This window comes from Argiope bruennichi, chromosome 6 (assembly GCF_947563725.1).
Source record: "Argiope bruennichi chromosome 6, qqArgBrue1.1, whole genome shotgun sequence".
NCBI lineage: Eukaryota > Metazoa > Arthropoda > Arachnida > Araneae > Araneidae > Argiope > Argiope bruennichi.
This window is the reverse complement of record NC_079156.1, coordinates 130,228,038-130,244,346: the sequence shown is the minus strand read 5'-3', so window position 1 is coordinate 130,244,346 and position 16,309 is coordinate 130,228,038. Positions and strand designations below refer to the sequence as shown.

The following is a 16,309-nucleotide window of genomic DNA, read 5'->3' as shown; positions in this document are numbered from 1 at the left end:
TAAAAAACCTTTCACCTAGTAATTTGATGCGACTAAAGTCTTCAAATAAAGTATTCAATTAAAATAGTTTACTGCAAATGAAAAAGTGTATATATCACGAAAGCGAAAGTGGAAATTCTACTACTGATTTTATTATTGGCAAAAGCATGTGCTTGTATCTTTTGATGGAGAGCTTGAATTCCAGCATAGCATTTAAAAACATTGTTTCGGATAGAGTATAAAATTAAATTAAAAAATAGTATTAAAGTTAAATGAAAAATTGTACACAAATGTAATTTATATAATTAAAAATGTAATCTTTAAATTCTTAATACGGAAATCGTTTTCATAAGATAATTATTTTAAAAGATAAGAAAGCAAATCACAACAATTATGGCTAGATTTAAGATTAATATACGAACAACAAAATTGAAAAAATTTTGAGAGATTTCTCGCCAAATATAATCGTGAAAATTTTTGTATTGCAACTTGAAAAGCCGCTTTGGTATACATCCAAATTTTCAGACTTTTAGAAAGTTTTTGGACGATTGGCGCGATTTTGACGTGCTTGACGAGAAATCGTACATTAATCTTAAGTCTTAATATGTTTACTTATCTAGCAACTATTCTTAAGACTATTTTTGCCCTTGAATAAACTTTTTGTTTGAAGCCTATTTCTTGATTTCTCTTATATCTTCTTTCCACTGACTGAACGTCCTCTTTGGTGACATGGCCAACTATCTCCGGAACACTTCTAATAATATTCTACATCTCCATTAATTAGCTAAACGAAGCGTTTGATTCAATACAGTTGTAAAACTGTTCAATGAATGAAGCAGTCTGCAATTCGAATGATGTTTTGTGTTTGACTGTTGACATTCGACAATTAGTAATAAGCTGGATTTCTGTGTCATGTACTTTAGCGTTTTATATATATAGATTGTAGAATGGTTCATATAAAAGAAGAACTCGCTTATTTGGTCTCATTTGCATTTGACACACTTTCACAACAAATATATGAGCATTTTTTTTTACTAGCTTATTTAAAATATTCTTTTTTAAATCACTGACATCTTTAGAGATATTGTGGACCATGGAGTGCTCACCTTAACGGAAAATGGGACTCTGAGGGAACTGTACGAGAAGTGGTGGCACAACTATACAGATCAGTGCGAGGATCCCAATATGAACATTTTGCCGGTGAGAATTTTTACTTCTCTGGAACTAACAAAAACTGTGAAAATTATTTGTATGTCCATGAAACTGTAGCCAAACGCAAGTGAAAGTGTCAGTAATGGAAAAGTATTTAAAATCGTTTCGCCCTAATAACTATTAGTCTTAAAAATTATACTGATATTTCAATAACTATTTGACATACTTAAAAAAAATTGAAAATTAATAATCAATATTTGTGAAATGGCTTTTCACATTTGAATTAGAGGGGTTTAATCTTATGTGTCTTCTATTATTTGTTTTATTGTCTTCTTCTCTTCAGTCTTTATGTCTCTTCAGTGTTCAGGTCTCCAGTCGCATAAAAATATTTTTAAGGAAAAAATTCGCGAAAAATACAACAGGCTTAATAACAAATAACAATGTTTTATTCTACACAGAAAATGATACTGATGTAATGACGCTCAAACAAAGGCTACACAAAACAGTAGCAAATTGTTTATAAATAATCATAACAGCACAAAGCGCTCAGAGAGAGCTTGCAGAATATCAATATTTCAAAGAAAGACTTCGCTTCACTACTCAGTTATCTCGCCTCGTCTACTATTACGACTTTATTTCTAAGGTGTTTGTGGCATCCGTGATTGGCCATTGAATATTCCAGAAGAAATACCTGAACTCGAGTCCTAATTCAGCTGTTGCCAAGATTCTAAAATATTCTGGGTGTTTCATTTTTGTTGTCAAATGATCACCAAGGGCCAATGGTCGTTATCTCGGCATCCATTCAATTGCTATTACTATATCTGTAAAACTATCTTCCTTATTAACAGACTTACTGCACAAGGAAATAATACTACAAATTCGTAACATTATATACTACGCCATCAACTGGTGATGCAACTTGATACTTCCTACATGTTGTCAACTTGAGTTCATTGTAGTGGTAGGTATTTGGGTTATTCTTCGAAAACAGAAAGGACAGATGGGATGAAAACAAATGTAACAAATCAGCATAAATAGCAGGTCAAACTTAATAATCAATTTAACCGTTACTTTCACAAAAAACATAAAAATAAATAAACATAAAAAATCAATTTATACATTGAATACAGTAGTTATATGAAATTAATGCCATGCAGTATTATTATTATAGTATGTTATTGTTGTATATTTAAATAAAATATCTTTTTAGTTCTTCTTAGAAGAGTTTGCATTCCCTAACGTATAACTTGAGAAGAAAGAAAGGATAAACTCTCAAATGTCACGGCAAACTCCGCAAGTGGAAGTTTTCGATTCCCTGCTAGCGATACAATATGCTGCGTTTTGTGTTTTGCAGTTTAATAAAGAAAACAGAATGCGCATTTTAGACTTCTTCCTTTCGAGCGATTGGATCCAAATTTTAATACAAATCTACTATTTTTGTCTTAACACAGCTTTTGAAATTTTATTTTTCGAAGTCGTTTGTAGATTACTCCATTTATAAACGCAAATATACAGATTGATAGATGATCACCTCATTGGCGGATTTCGTCAGAAATTTAATACATATCGAGGTTTCTGATGATAAATCTATGTATTAAGTTTCATTTATCTAGATCTTTGTGTTGGTCAGTTTATCGTGTCCGCGAAAACAGACAGAGAGAATTTGCCATTAGAACCACACATTAAATTTTTATATCTATTCAATTCAATACATTTTTTAGTTATGATATTCATATACAGAGAGAATAATTCTAAAAATGTGTTTAATAATACTCCAGGAGATATATAGCGGAAAGATTCATCAAGTGCCGAGTTTTTTGACAATGACAGTATTTTCTCTTTCTACAAGAATGGGAAAGGTTTTCACTTTAATTCATTGAAAAGTTTTATTGGGATTGAGAGGAGCATAAATAGATGAGACATGTTCGTATTGCTTTGAGTCAAACTCACTTTTACGTGAATCCGTTTGCATGCTCAGCTTACGCCAATCCGTAACCTTAGTCTCATCTACGATGACGTCAGCTGCCCGCCCCTTTCATCTCCTACTCTCCTTCAACCAGTGCACTGGTGGTAAAACAGTCCTGGTCCACCAAAGAAGAGTCGTGTAAGCGGGTCTGGTGCACGTTAAATCCATCAGGACCAAACGTCCTCCCGCTGGTGTGATTTGAGAGAGGATGCTAGCTCAGGTGTCGTCCACGTTATCCGACCGCGGTTCAAAATGACGAGATCCGTCCCAAAATAGCCATAGTGTTGCTTTTAAATGGGACGCTTAATATAACTAAAACTACAAAAGAAAACCCTTTCCACGCATGCAAATAGCGTGAATTCAAGCTGTGCTAAAATTGAATGTGGAAACTAGGCACGATTGACATGGGGCAGAATATCCCACCTGATATTCAGTATCATCATATTCCATCGCGCTGCGCAGCTTTTGTAAAGCAGCATTCACATAAAGCAGCATTCACAACTTGCGAGCAAGGGAAGGTCACGTCTACCTCAGGAACATCACATGACCCCAACGGGACAATGGCAAATGGTTATCTCATTGGGTCTGGTTTACGAATGCGAAAATCCGGAGTCAAAGCATATAAATGAGAATAAAAACGAATTACTAAATGGTTTTTAAGATTCGTAAATTTATAATATTACAATTTAATGCAATACTAATCTTCCATTTGCAGAAAGTTTACAGCCAGTCGATGAATTTGCACGAGGTATCCGGCGTGTTCTTCATCCTGATGGCGCTCGCCGTGATATCCGTTGGCACAGCCTTCGTCGAATACTACATCGCCAGCAGCAGATTGTCTATCAAGTGACAGAGACATCCATAGAGACTGAAATATTATACTGATTGTTTTTCATACTTGTACGAAACATGTGTAGTATATTAGTAGTATTTATATAAAAATAAATTCTTTTTATTTCTTTCCATTATTTGCTAATCGCTACTTCTTCATAACTTAAAATAAATAAATTAGTTCTTGAAAATATTCATCACTGCTTTAGACCTAATTCTTCTTTATTTTAAACTCCACAATATATTCTAAATAACACTAAAAATTCCATCTCCAATAGTCAAGAAAAGTAGACGTTCACGTGGAGTGTGAGCGATCAGTAGTTTGCGAGGAAAAGCAGAGCAAATTTATTTTAACGATCACGCGGAAACCAAGCGAGTTTCTTCTGAAATTAGAAGTTTAAGAAGAAAATAATTTTTATTGCCTTTAAGAAATATTCGTAGCCGTTGTATGGAATTGCTTATCGGAAATTGTATAAAAATAAGGAGTGGCTCGATGTGAATAAATGGATGATTAGTAAAGAAAACTATTTCCTGATTTTTGTTGCGCAGAATCGTCTATTTTTTGAAAAACCAGGAGCACAGAGTATGTGCTCATGAACGATGCTGCAATACTTCGTTAGGGATATGTCCCACATATTCGACAAATGGTTTCTATTTGCAAACGATTATTTCTACAATTTCAAGTTAAGTGCATGAAAAACGGAATCTCATGTATCGAATGGTAATGATAAATTGAGTATTAAACGATTATTTCATAATTATTCATTTATTTACCAAGTATTTAATTTTTTTTATATGTATAAAAAAAGATGGATTACATCCAAGATTATTTTTAAATAGATTATCCAAGATTATTTTTAAAGAAATGAGAATTATACGACATGTACCATTAGTAAACAATATCCACAAAACAGAAAAGGAAACAATTTATAAAAATTCAATATATTATGATACCATAAAGTAAAATTATTTTTAATCAAGGAATCGATATATTTTTATATATATTCGGTCATACCAGTCTTCGTACTTTTTTTTTTTTTTTCTAATTGCAATAAATTTTTAAATTAATTTTCTAGACAATTTATAACAATATTTTTTAGTGTTGTGAGAATTCAAACATTTTTTTTCCCCCTTCATCATTTTATTTAATCGCGTTCTTTTGCCAATGTTAAAGTTGTGAGGGGGGGGAAAAAATTCTATCTTTGGATAGTAATTCCTAAGTAAAATTTCCATTTCCGCTTTTATTTCGTAGTATAAACACTTCTTTCTTCTAAGCATGCAGACGCAGCAATTACTCTTTAAAATACAGTACACTCCCGAATATCCGGCTTAGTTTTCTTTGATTGTAATTAAATGAAGAAAAGCCTTGCATTGGCAACATTGCCAAGACATTGGAAGCGGGAGTATGCTACGATCCTCGTACGTGTCGCGCGCAAAATACAAGTTATGATAGGAAAAGAGCAGCGTTCTGCTCGTTGTTCATTGTTTCGTCAGTGTGCAACGGACCTCAATTGTTGCTATTCCTGATTATAACTGCACAGTATTCGTAAATTGCTCTTGGCATATGCTTAACGCTTTTTTTTTAAAAGTCTATTACAGTGAAGATTTCAAAATGGATGATAAACGAAAGAAAGTTGTAGCGACTGTGAAGGAGAAATTATACGCTATACAGGGACGGGATTCTGGTGTAACAATAAAAAAAATATAGCTTCGAAGTTAGTAGTTGGGAAAAGTATAGTGGAGGCCGGAAAGGGGGGGGGGTGCAGAAATTGAAAAAGAGGTTTGTTGCACAAGCTAATGGAAATGGAATAAAAGTAAGAAAAATCATGCTGAAAGGTAAGCATAAAGGAGTCGAGGAAGTTTTATTTTTGTGGCATGAACACTTAAGAGAAAGTGAGAAAATAAGTATTATAACAGTAAGTTTTTGTATAAAAACTTTATCTTCTAGAGCGGTAGGCAAAGAAATGACTTCATGGCACTCCGGCCTGCCCTTCTGCCACATTAGGCCGGATACGCGGAAATGTACAGTACTGCCTCTTTAAAATTGTTTGAATTTCTTTTGTTGTTTTTGTTAAGTGGTTTGTCTGGTATTTTAATACCTTCCATTATTAGCGAATTTAGTTAATATGACACAGGATTCCTTTTTTATGCCTGATATTCATTTTAAAAAAATTTACTTCATTTCATAGATTTTTATTATATATTGTGCTATATTTTTTTCTAACAGACTTCAAAGCCATGCCTTTCAAAAAGAGGATTTCTTCTTAGCTTTGCATTCTAATTTGGATCTCTTTTAAATTTCATAATATACATACTTCAGATTTTTTTTTTTTTTTTTTCTTTTACTAGTTACAATAAGATAAAGAATCCAATTTACACAAATATAAACGTAAAATTACACAAGCATTATTAAATACTTTTCAGAAAGGACTTTTAGTGCACATCTTAAATTATTACTATTTTAGTAACATTAAGCAGGGAAAGTAAGAAAGGAATATATTTCCTCCATACTATCAGTATTTTTCTAGACTGAGATGAAACCATTTCTATTGACCTCACCTCCAGATTCCTTGGGATCCATGAAGCATTGAAAGAACAGATCACTGTGCCATACAAAGTGAAACATGGTTGCAAGATCAAAAGACATGTACAATTACATTTGTTGCAATATTTTCATGACATTATATAAATGGATTCCACTGATAGTAAATAATGCAAAAAACATTTCTTTAGCAACTTCTAACAGCAAAAAAATATAAAGGATACATTCTTATCTAAAAATATTAGAGCTTGAAATATTTCATCATAAACAGCAAAATAATGTTCATCATTATATAATGTCAGATGACAAGTATGTCCACATTGTGTTATTCAGTGTAACAATTTTCACAATTTTTTCTTCAAGTGCATATTAAAGTGAATTCAAAAGATGCACTCAAAAGCAATATTAGGGAGAAGAAAAACAAAATGATGTTGAGTATACAGTTAATTAATTTTAACATTTTTAAACATATTCATATGCTTTCAATTGGAATAATACTCAAAATACCAAAGAATTTTATTTTATGTTGTATGAGTCAATAAATATACTACAGAAAAAAATTACAGAACTTAAATGTTTATGTAGTCCTATTTAGTAATACATGTTTGGCACTAACATTTCAAACAACACTAAAAAAAAATCCATTTTTCAGCTACCAAATGTGACAAAAATATGAAGTGCATTTCAATGCTTTAGACCAATTACCAGTTGTCTTAAATGACTAATGTACATCAATTGATAGATTCAATGAATTGATCAAACAGAGTGGTATTCAAATTGTCATAATTCAGCCAATTTTGGTCACCTAAGATAACCATTACATAATGTCACAGCAGAGTGGACTTTTTTTTTTTATCACAATGTTAATCTGCAGTAAAACATTTATTAAATATTAGTAATATGATTGCGGACTATATTAAATTTTATGCTTTACAATTTGTACCAATACATAAAACATAATTCTTAACATCATTTTTTCAAATAGAAATATAAACGATATGGAAATATATCTCTAATACCATGCATACATAGATGAATAAAAAAAACGTTTTTAGACTATCTATGCAGGATATTAACAAATGATAAGACAAGGCTGTATTAGTTGAAAAAAACGATTGAAAATTTTAAACAGTATCTTAAAATAACTGTTTCAGCATCCTGAAAAAAAAAAAAAAAAATGCCTAGAAATCATTAAATTTAGCTTTGTAATATCAAGAACAATAAACTGATATTCATTTCGTAACGTTAATGTGTCTTACAAAATATTCGAATTCTATTTTGTCCTTTATTAATTATTCTTTATACAATATTATTTTGGTTGGTAATATCTCCTGCATGATTTTATTTGCAACAATTATAAACATGATTTTATTTCCAACAGTTATGAATTTATTTGCAACAATTATGATTATTAATTAGACTGAGAACATTTTTTCAAGATAGAAAAAGTGATTTATTTTCATGAGAAGTGCTTTTTACAAAATGAGAAATGTTTTTACAAGACATTCTTTCCTCGTATTACACCCTCCTTTTCTGTGTACTGATATACAGAACTGAAAAGACAAAAAAAATCTTAATAAATAATAGGAATAAATAAAGAACATACATTTATATAAAAGTTAAATTGATGTCAAAAATAGTCTGAATATCAGATGTTCATAATACACAACATTTCAAAATGACAAAAATTATAAAATTATTTTGATTTTTCTTAACCAGATAAAAAACTGCAAATTCAATAAAATTATAAATTGTAATGAGACTCACTCGGAAAGTTAAGTTACTGACATCAACAACAGATGGTAGAGTATGTACTGCAAAATGCTAGTGAATATTCCTAATAGACTCAGAATATGTTTATTGTATAAATATAACCTCATTAAAATTGTAATGAAATAATTTTTTGATAAAAACTATTATTTTAATAAATATAGGTTTTAAACAGAGCAAAGGTTATCAGTTTTTGAAAGCTTCAAAATATCGGCAAATATTTACAAAATTCAGACATTCCAATAACTTTATTGGCTCACAAATCAAATTCTTATTCCTCTCTTATATTTAGACATTATTAGGAACTGAAAAAATAATTCTAGAGATACCAAACTTGCACATATATACTTTAGAGGGTGGGAATGTGCATTACCAAAAGACTTTAGAATTTTGCATGATAATTTTCAAAAACACACTTTTTAAAAAATTTAAACTAAATACCAATTAATAAAAATAGACAAAATGCAGAACTATCCTGACTCATCTTGGATGTCACAGACAGCATGGCTTGCACTCAATTTACTCTTATTCTTCGTTAAATATAGATGACCATATTATACATATTGCAAAATATGGGAAAAGAATGTTTTAGAAGCTAATTAACAATTAAATCTAATAACTACTACTACTTATTATTATTGTAATTAAGTAAAAAAAATCATTACAAATCCAAGAAGAATCTTCAGTTTGAGATATTCCTACTGTACAATATGGAATCTTTGCTAAGCATATGAATGGCGGTATAAGCAATATCCAATAAATAAATAAATATAAATTTAGAAATAATCATTTAATTAACACTTTAAAAATTTCAAAAACTAGGAGATCAGAGCATATGCATTTTGCAATTTATTTCATTATTTATTCATTTAACTGATTTGCTCATATGTTTGGCAATATTCCATGTTTAGAAGAATGTTTCCTTGAGGAACAGAATTCGTCCGAACATCATTTTCAGAACTATATTTATCTACCCTTTTTAATATAGTACAAATGATATTTAATATAATTGTTGGATATTTTCTTCTTTGGGAAAATCGAGCAGAAATCAGAAACATCTTAGCTATGCACAGACATCAAGTCAATTTACATAGATATGGAGCAAAATTGAATTTTTTGTTTTTATTTTCTCTACAAATTAAATTTATTTAGTACATTTTTAAATAAATAATTCATTTATAAAATTCAGAAAATCAAGAACATTTTATTGAAATTCGCTGTCAATAGCGAAATTATTGAGTGGAAAGATTGAGCCCATTCTTAAGAGATAAATCTGAGGTCTTAAATTTTTCTGATACACAGACCTTGACTGATCCACCAGAACTGAAAAATTAATAAACACAATTATAATTGAAATTAACTAAAGTTGTGTCAAATAAAAAGCTATAAATAATTAATTATTCACTTACACCTGTTATATTAAATTACAGGACCCTCTAATAATAATTAACAGAATTATAAAGAGCAATTAAACACCTATAAATAGAATTGCTTCAATAATTAATCATAGTGATGGGTTCTATATTCTACTAACTTTTGTGCAGCAAAAATATAAAGCATCTATCTCAATAAGTATCTTTTCTAAACAAGTATGGATGGCACAATGTTCCACCCCCCCATGGTGTTCAAATTAAAGAAAATTCACTTTTCGGAAGACCTCTTCGAAGAATACGGGCAAATTTTATTTTCGGACATTTGGTGGGTCAAGTTGTCCTTACAAAAGTCACAATCCCTCACTGCTATATCTTTGGAGACCAAGAGCTACTTCTTGTTGAGTGTTATTCAGCTTGTCAATCAAAACTTTAAGCCAGTTCCTTAGATAATAAGCCTTAGATACCCTCCATCAATAGTAGATGCTTTCATTGACATTTGCTTTTTTTTTTCTGTATATGGGACTCTTAATGATAATTGCAGTCAAGCTGTAGGAAAAGAAGGCATTAATCTAATAGCAAAATGATTTCAGCAAGAAGTCAGGAGTACCTACCATTATTTCCTCTGATAAAGGCATCACCATATTTATTCTTCAGTTGTCCATTGACATACTCTTCTGTTTGCTCCAAGGCAATATTCATGTATCCATCTAGACAAGCTAATACACCTGCAAAAATGCTAAACTTTACCACAAATCCATAACAATTGGTTATACTTTTACAATTTAAAAAAGAATTGTTAATCATTTTTCAGCACTTGAAAATAAAGAGTGAATATATATATATATACTTCCAATTCTTTTTTATTTATACATTTAAAAAACTCTAGAATACAAATAATAAATATAAATTCTACTTCCTTTTAATAGTTTAATATTTTAAGAAATTTTTAGGTATTTTTGAAAAATGTTTTCAAACTTTACCTCATTATATGCTTTTACCGACTGCAAATATTTATCTTACTAAGAAACTTTTTTTTTCCCATTTTTACTCACACAATACTCTATATACAGTCTACTGCTCAACTTTTTAGAATATCACAACATACAAATAAGCCAAATTAGGCTAAATATACAATTATAAAAGTTAATAAATTTGCCAGTACCAAGCAACAAGTATTTAATATTAACTTCTGCATTCTGTTCAGATAAAATTTACTTTTACTAATAAATTAACCCTTTGAACCATTATTTGAGCATACCACTTGCTTGCCATTTTCTCTCCTGATTGCCCCAGGTACAACCCGCTTTCGGTAACTTTTAACTAATGGCTGACATGCCAATGTGACACCAACTTGGTGCATTTCATTCGAATTTTTCTTTATGGTTTATTGGGGTTTTAAATTATTTTAATTATACTTACTTAATAGTTAAATTTTATTTTAAAATTTTTATTTATTTATATAAATTTTTATTCAGTTATTAATAATTAGCTATTTAATAAATTTATAACTTTAAATTCATGAACTCAAATTCTTATGTATATTTTTGGGCAATTAAATTTAACAAAGAAAAAAATGTACAACCCTGAGCAGCCATGCACATTATGAAACATCAACTAAGCTGAATTACATGTTTTGTAAGACTGTTTTCAAAATTCTAACGGAGAATGAAATACTTAAATATTATTTTAATTACAGATATCAGCAAAATAATAAGTCATGCTTCTGCTTTTCATATCATTAGAATATAAATTTTATGAGTAGATATCCAAAAACCTTTGGATATCTACTCACAAATCTCGGTGGCATGTCACAAATTTTTAGATAATAAAATAAAAGTGAAAAACAACCTTAAGAATTTTTAAGATAAGGTTAATTTCTTGGAAATGATGGAGCCCTAATGACTTTAAGGTACAGTATCTACACTGGCCCATACATATGCAGTATTTTCCAAATAAATTCCAATTAGTTTGCAGATATGCTGCCTACTATGAAAAAATTAATTTTCAGCCCAAAATTCTAAACAGAAAACTTAATTTGCTTTTCAAGTTATGCTTTTGCTGTCTCTTATTTGTAATATATCAATGCTCCATAAAGATAAAGATTGAAAATTATTTTTAATATTTTGACATCTTGATCTCAATAAAACTCATAACGAATTTTTAAATCATGATAACTTTATTTGACAAATCCATCAGTAAAATGAACTATACATTTGTATACATCTGAATCATCTCATTGAAATTTTCAAAACATGTTTTCACTAGAATTAATACATTTTTTCTGTTTGTTTAATAGCAAGAAACTTATATTCTGCTTTTTAATTATAGTCATTATAGGAAAATTTTCTTAATCGATGGTTGATATAATATGTTATAAATAAAAATATAGTTGCAAGTGGGAAAAAGTTCAGAAAAAGTTGATTTCTAAGTAAGTCAAATATTACAATAGCAAACAACTTTAATTTGTTCTATTTGCACTATGCTATATAAAATGCAATTTTGATCTTTAATCAGAAATATCGAAAAATATGGAAGTGTATGCTAAATATGTACATTAGAAACAGAACCTCTATCATACTCCAAATCCGTAACTTCGATTTTCACTAGGGTCATTTAATTATACAAAATTTTTAAGCTTTAATAACCTTTTAAATGCAACTATAACTTTTCATGATCGAATCATATAGATATAAAAATATAACTAAACTGAAATAGTAATTAAAACAGAATGAAAACTGAAATAGTCACCTCGATAATCGACTCCTGAATTCAACTTCACAACAACCGGACGCCCAATGATTTGTTTCAAAAAATCAATAGGAGTTTGTCGACGACTCATGTTTCAGATTTCTTAAGAATCTGTAAGGAATTTAATGGGGTTTTAAATTAGAAACAAAATGTAATTTTTTTCTTATAATATTATTAATATTTTTGTTATTTATCAAATACCCCAAATTGAATTATATAATACTTTTAATGGAATTTCAACTAAGAATAAAAGGTTTTATTGACAAATAATACAAATAAGTGAAACATTAAAAAGCAAACATTTTATGAAAATAAATATAATACAGAATGTAAATTATTTTAATAAGTTATAAAGTCACAACAATTTTAATTATTGTTTAACTTCTTTTTCAACTGAAAAAAAAACCCACAAAAAAAAAACATCAAAATAAATTGATGAGATTATATTCTCATATATTCTAAGAAATTGGCAACTAGACAAAAATCATAACTAGTATTTTATGATAATTATAAAACCTGTTTCTAGATCTTGAAAATAAAAAAAATAAAAAAATGCAAGGTGAAGGAACTATATTTTGAAAACAGATTAACCACATTTTTCCAACAAGGAGAAAGGATATAACAGGTGTAATATATAATAATTAGACGCCTTTTCTGTGTTCAAACAAACAAAACAAAAGTTAAGACAACTTCCAGAATAATTATTACATGGGAGAAAAATCAAAACCACGACATAAATCAAGTAAAACTCTCCAAGATAAAACAGAATTATACTACACTGACATATATCTTAAAATCTTACAGAATGATGAAGTTAAGTATAATTTATTGCCAATAACCTATGAAATTACAAGCATAAAAACACACATATAGTAACTTAGAAAAATGAAAAAGAATTTTATTTCATTTTAAAAAGCAAATACACATAATACTTAAATAACACTTTGCTTACCTAACTAAGACGATAGCGTATTTCAATTGTTAACTTATAAATCTGATCAAAGCTTACATTAAACTTAATTTCAAAATAAATATATCATCAGTTTTAAATTGCCAAAACGAAAAACAGTTACGGTTGTCGGTAATTTGCAAATGAGATTTATTTGATACTTTTTAATACTCTTTAAATAATTTTTATTTAACAACTTTATTGTATATCGCAAAAATTATTTCGTTAATACTTATTTTTAAAAAATATTAAAAATACAATTTTTTTAAAATTATTACACTTTGTAATTTAATTTTTTAGAATGTAAGAATGTTTAGAATGTTCACTAATCTTGCTGACAGCTGAATACGATTTTCTTATGCATCCCAGTATAACGGTAAGAATTCCACATTAAAATGTTAAATTTATCATTTTAATTATGTCTCTGATGGATATTGAATGGTTTTGGTGTTTCCCGATGATTATATTTCATTTTATCATTTCAAAATAATGTCTTGTCTTGTGAATCAAAAAAAGTAAACAACCGCCATTAATGTCCAATTTCTTTCTGAGAAGATATGGAAATGTTTATATGCACTCAAATATCCAGATGATCATATTAAATTTTTGTTAGATATCAAGGCTTATTCTCTCCTTCTTAATCACCTTTTATCTTAAAATATAATCTCTCATTGCATAAACTACCAAAGCTGTATATACCGTCACCTCCGAGTGATAAAATAGACCTATCTATTGCAGGTGGCGCGTATGCACCACATATAATATATTTAAGTTGCATGTATTCTATACGATTGAAAATCCTTTCGGTGCTGTTGCTGGAGTTAACAGCTTTAGTCACTTATATTTCACACTGATTACATTGAAGTTAGATGTTGTTACTAATCTTTCTTCTTCCTAGTTAATCTTTTAATGTAATGCCGAAGAACATTGTTACAATATCTCAACAATATTGGCCAACATTTAGAATGTCGAATAATATCGTGGAGATATTCGGACAATATATTGTGCTAATAAGATCGTGTATGCGCTGTATAAATAAATGCTTTTGATGTTTTGCAATGCTCGATGTGCTAATCTTTAACAATGGTTATGGACCCAAGAGTAACTCAAATTGCAAAATGAAAGCAGTGATCGGAAGACGGCACACTAAACAAAAAGGAAATTGTGGGACACGCGCTTCCGATTCCTGAGCTGTCAGCAGCTACAAAAGGGCTCAATTAACAGCCATCGAGAAACTGACTAAGGACGACTTCGATACCTGAAAGCTTCATATTGAAGTTCTTATTAAGAACGACCATTGGGATTATGTCATCGGAAAGTAAAGCCTGAGAAAACAGCCACGACTGAGGTCATTACATCATTAGAAAAATAAACTTTGGCTGATCTAAAAGGTCGCGTAGACGTTATTCTGTCTACCAACCTAGTGAACTGTGTATTGTCAAACCCTGTACCACGTCAACTGATGTCTTCAATAAGCTTTCTTTGAATCCAAAGTCCTGCTAAAAAGACATATTTATTAAAGCAACTATTGCTTCGAAAGTTGACCGTCATGGAAACGAAGTAAAATCACCTAAAAGAGTTTTTTTAACGCTTGGAAAGCTGAAAGAAAGGCAGTTCGAAATCGTCGATGATCTAATCATTTTACTCCTGTATAGCATTCCGGATTATTTCGGAAACTTCAGATGCGCCATCGAATCCAAAGATGAACTACTTAATACTGAAGCATCGAAAACAAAATTGCTGGAAGAATTTGAAGATAAATCTTGCATCATAGTAGGCTCTAATCCTCTCCTACAGATAGGTACATGTATCTTGACATTCTAAAACAACACGTTTCAACCAGTACAGAATAACTTTCTCTTGAAACTGTCTTTACGTTTCGACAGTACAACAATCCTCAGCATACCTCCAAGATTTGTTAAGAGTGGTGCCTCGATTATATTAAACATCAACTTCATAACCCTCTCCAGTCTTCCGATTTAAATGTTATCTAACATTTAAGGGAAGAAATCATCCGTAAACTAAAAAGGCACAAAGAACAAGGTTGAATTCGAAAGGGCCAATCAGGACATATAGAGCAATATTTCTTCCAGAAATAAATTTTTAAAAAAAACTGGTGAGCATCACTTGAGAGAAATGATAAAGGTCAAAGGGGGAGCCTGCCGTTCATTAAATGTAAGTTGTTCAGCATGAAAAAAACTTTCAGGCACTAGGTAGATACCACAAGGAAACATTTTTTGTTCTTTATTAGTGTTTTTTTTCCCCCTTTCAACTTACGTATTTAATTTTCTCTGTATTTGTTCATAAATAACAAATAAAATAGTGTTAAAACAATTTTAAAATTTTCATTACAAAGTATTTTGTGTCAATTTCAACTTTCATTAAAAGTCATAGCTGCGTTCGGAAACTTTTTCTACCCATTGTATGTTGTGAAATCAGAGAATTTACTAGAAACTTGTTTTCACAAACATGAATGTTAAAGTTGCGTAGCTTGATAGAATTTGATTGATGTGAATAAGGATTATCAAAGAAGTCGGCCAGAAGGATTACCTGGAAATATTAATTGGAGAAAGGCAACTTTCCTTTTGTATAGTATATTGTTTGGACATTCTCAAAGCATTGTGTGATTAAACTTATTTGAGTGAAAAATAAATTATAGTTAGGGATTATGCTGTCTTATGCGAGAAAAGAAGAAAGACTTAGCACTGAAGAAATCGGAGAGATGATAACTCTGGATATGAAAGTGACTGAGTTAAAGGATGCTAGTTTAGATAGCGAAGTCTGTAAAAAAGATCCAGATAGTGCCGAAGATTTTGTGAACTCGATAATAAAAGTGAGAAAGCAAAAAGAAGAACAATAAGATCAGTTGGAATTAAAAGAAAAAAATTAGAAAAAGACGAATTTTGAGCAAGTAAAATTAGATTCAGAATCTCAGTTAGTAGAAGAAAGAATAGGTTTAGAAAGAACGTAACTCGAAAAAGAACTAGATTAACTTACAG

General features: G+C 29.9%; 2 protein-coding genes across 2 annotated transcripts in view; one reads left to right on the top strand and one right to left on the bottom strand.

Annotated features, from left to right (window-relative positions):
- The window catches only part of LOC129971507 (glutamate receptor 2-like), a 65,787-nt gene extending 61,725 nt beyond the window's left edge, over nucleotides 1-4,062 (top strand). The window contains exons 14-15 of the mRNA XM_056085336.1: nucleotides 1,059-1,179; nucleotides 3,813-4,062. Coding sequence (XP_055941311.1) covers nucleotides 1,059-1,179; nucleotides 3,813-3,947 — 256 coding nt within the window. The 3' untranslated portion in view covers nucleotides 3,948-4,062. The remainder of the gene's footprint in view (nucleotides 1-1,058; nucleotides 1,180-3,812) is intronic.
- Nucleotides 4,063-7,899: 3,837 nt separating this feature from the next.
- On the bottom strand, nucleotides 7,900-13,442 carry LOC129972350 (U6 snRNA-associated Sm-like protein LSm6). Its single transcript, XM_056086459.1, has 4 exons — nucleotides 13,314-13,442; nucleotides 12,362-12,472; nucleotides 10,225-10,338; nucleotides 7,900-8,023 (listed from the first exon to the last, which is right to left on the bottom strand). The coding sequence occupies exons 2-4, from the start codon at nucleotides 12,450-12,452 to the stop codon at nucleotides 7,989-7,991; spliced, it is 240 nt and encodes a 79-aa protein (XP_055942434.1). The 5' UTR covers nucleotides 12,453-12,472; nucleotides 13,314-13,442; the 3' UTR covers nucleotides 7,900-7,988.
- Between the last annotated feature and the right edge of the window lie 2,867 nt (nucleotides 13,443-16,309).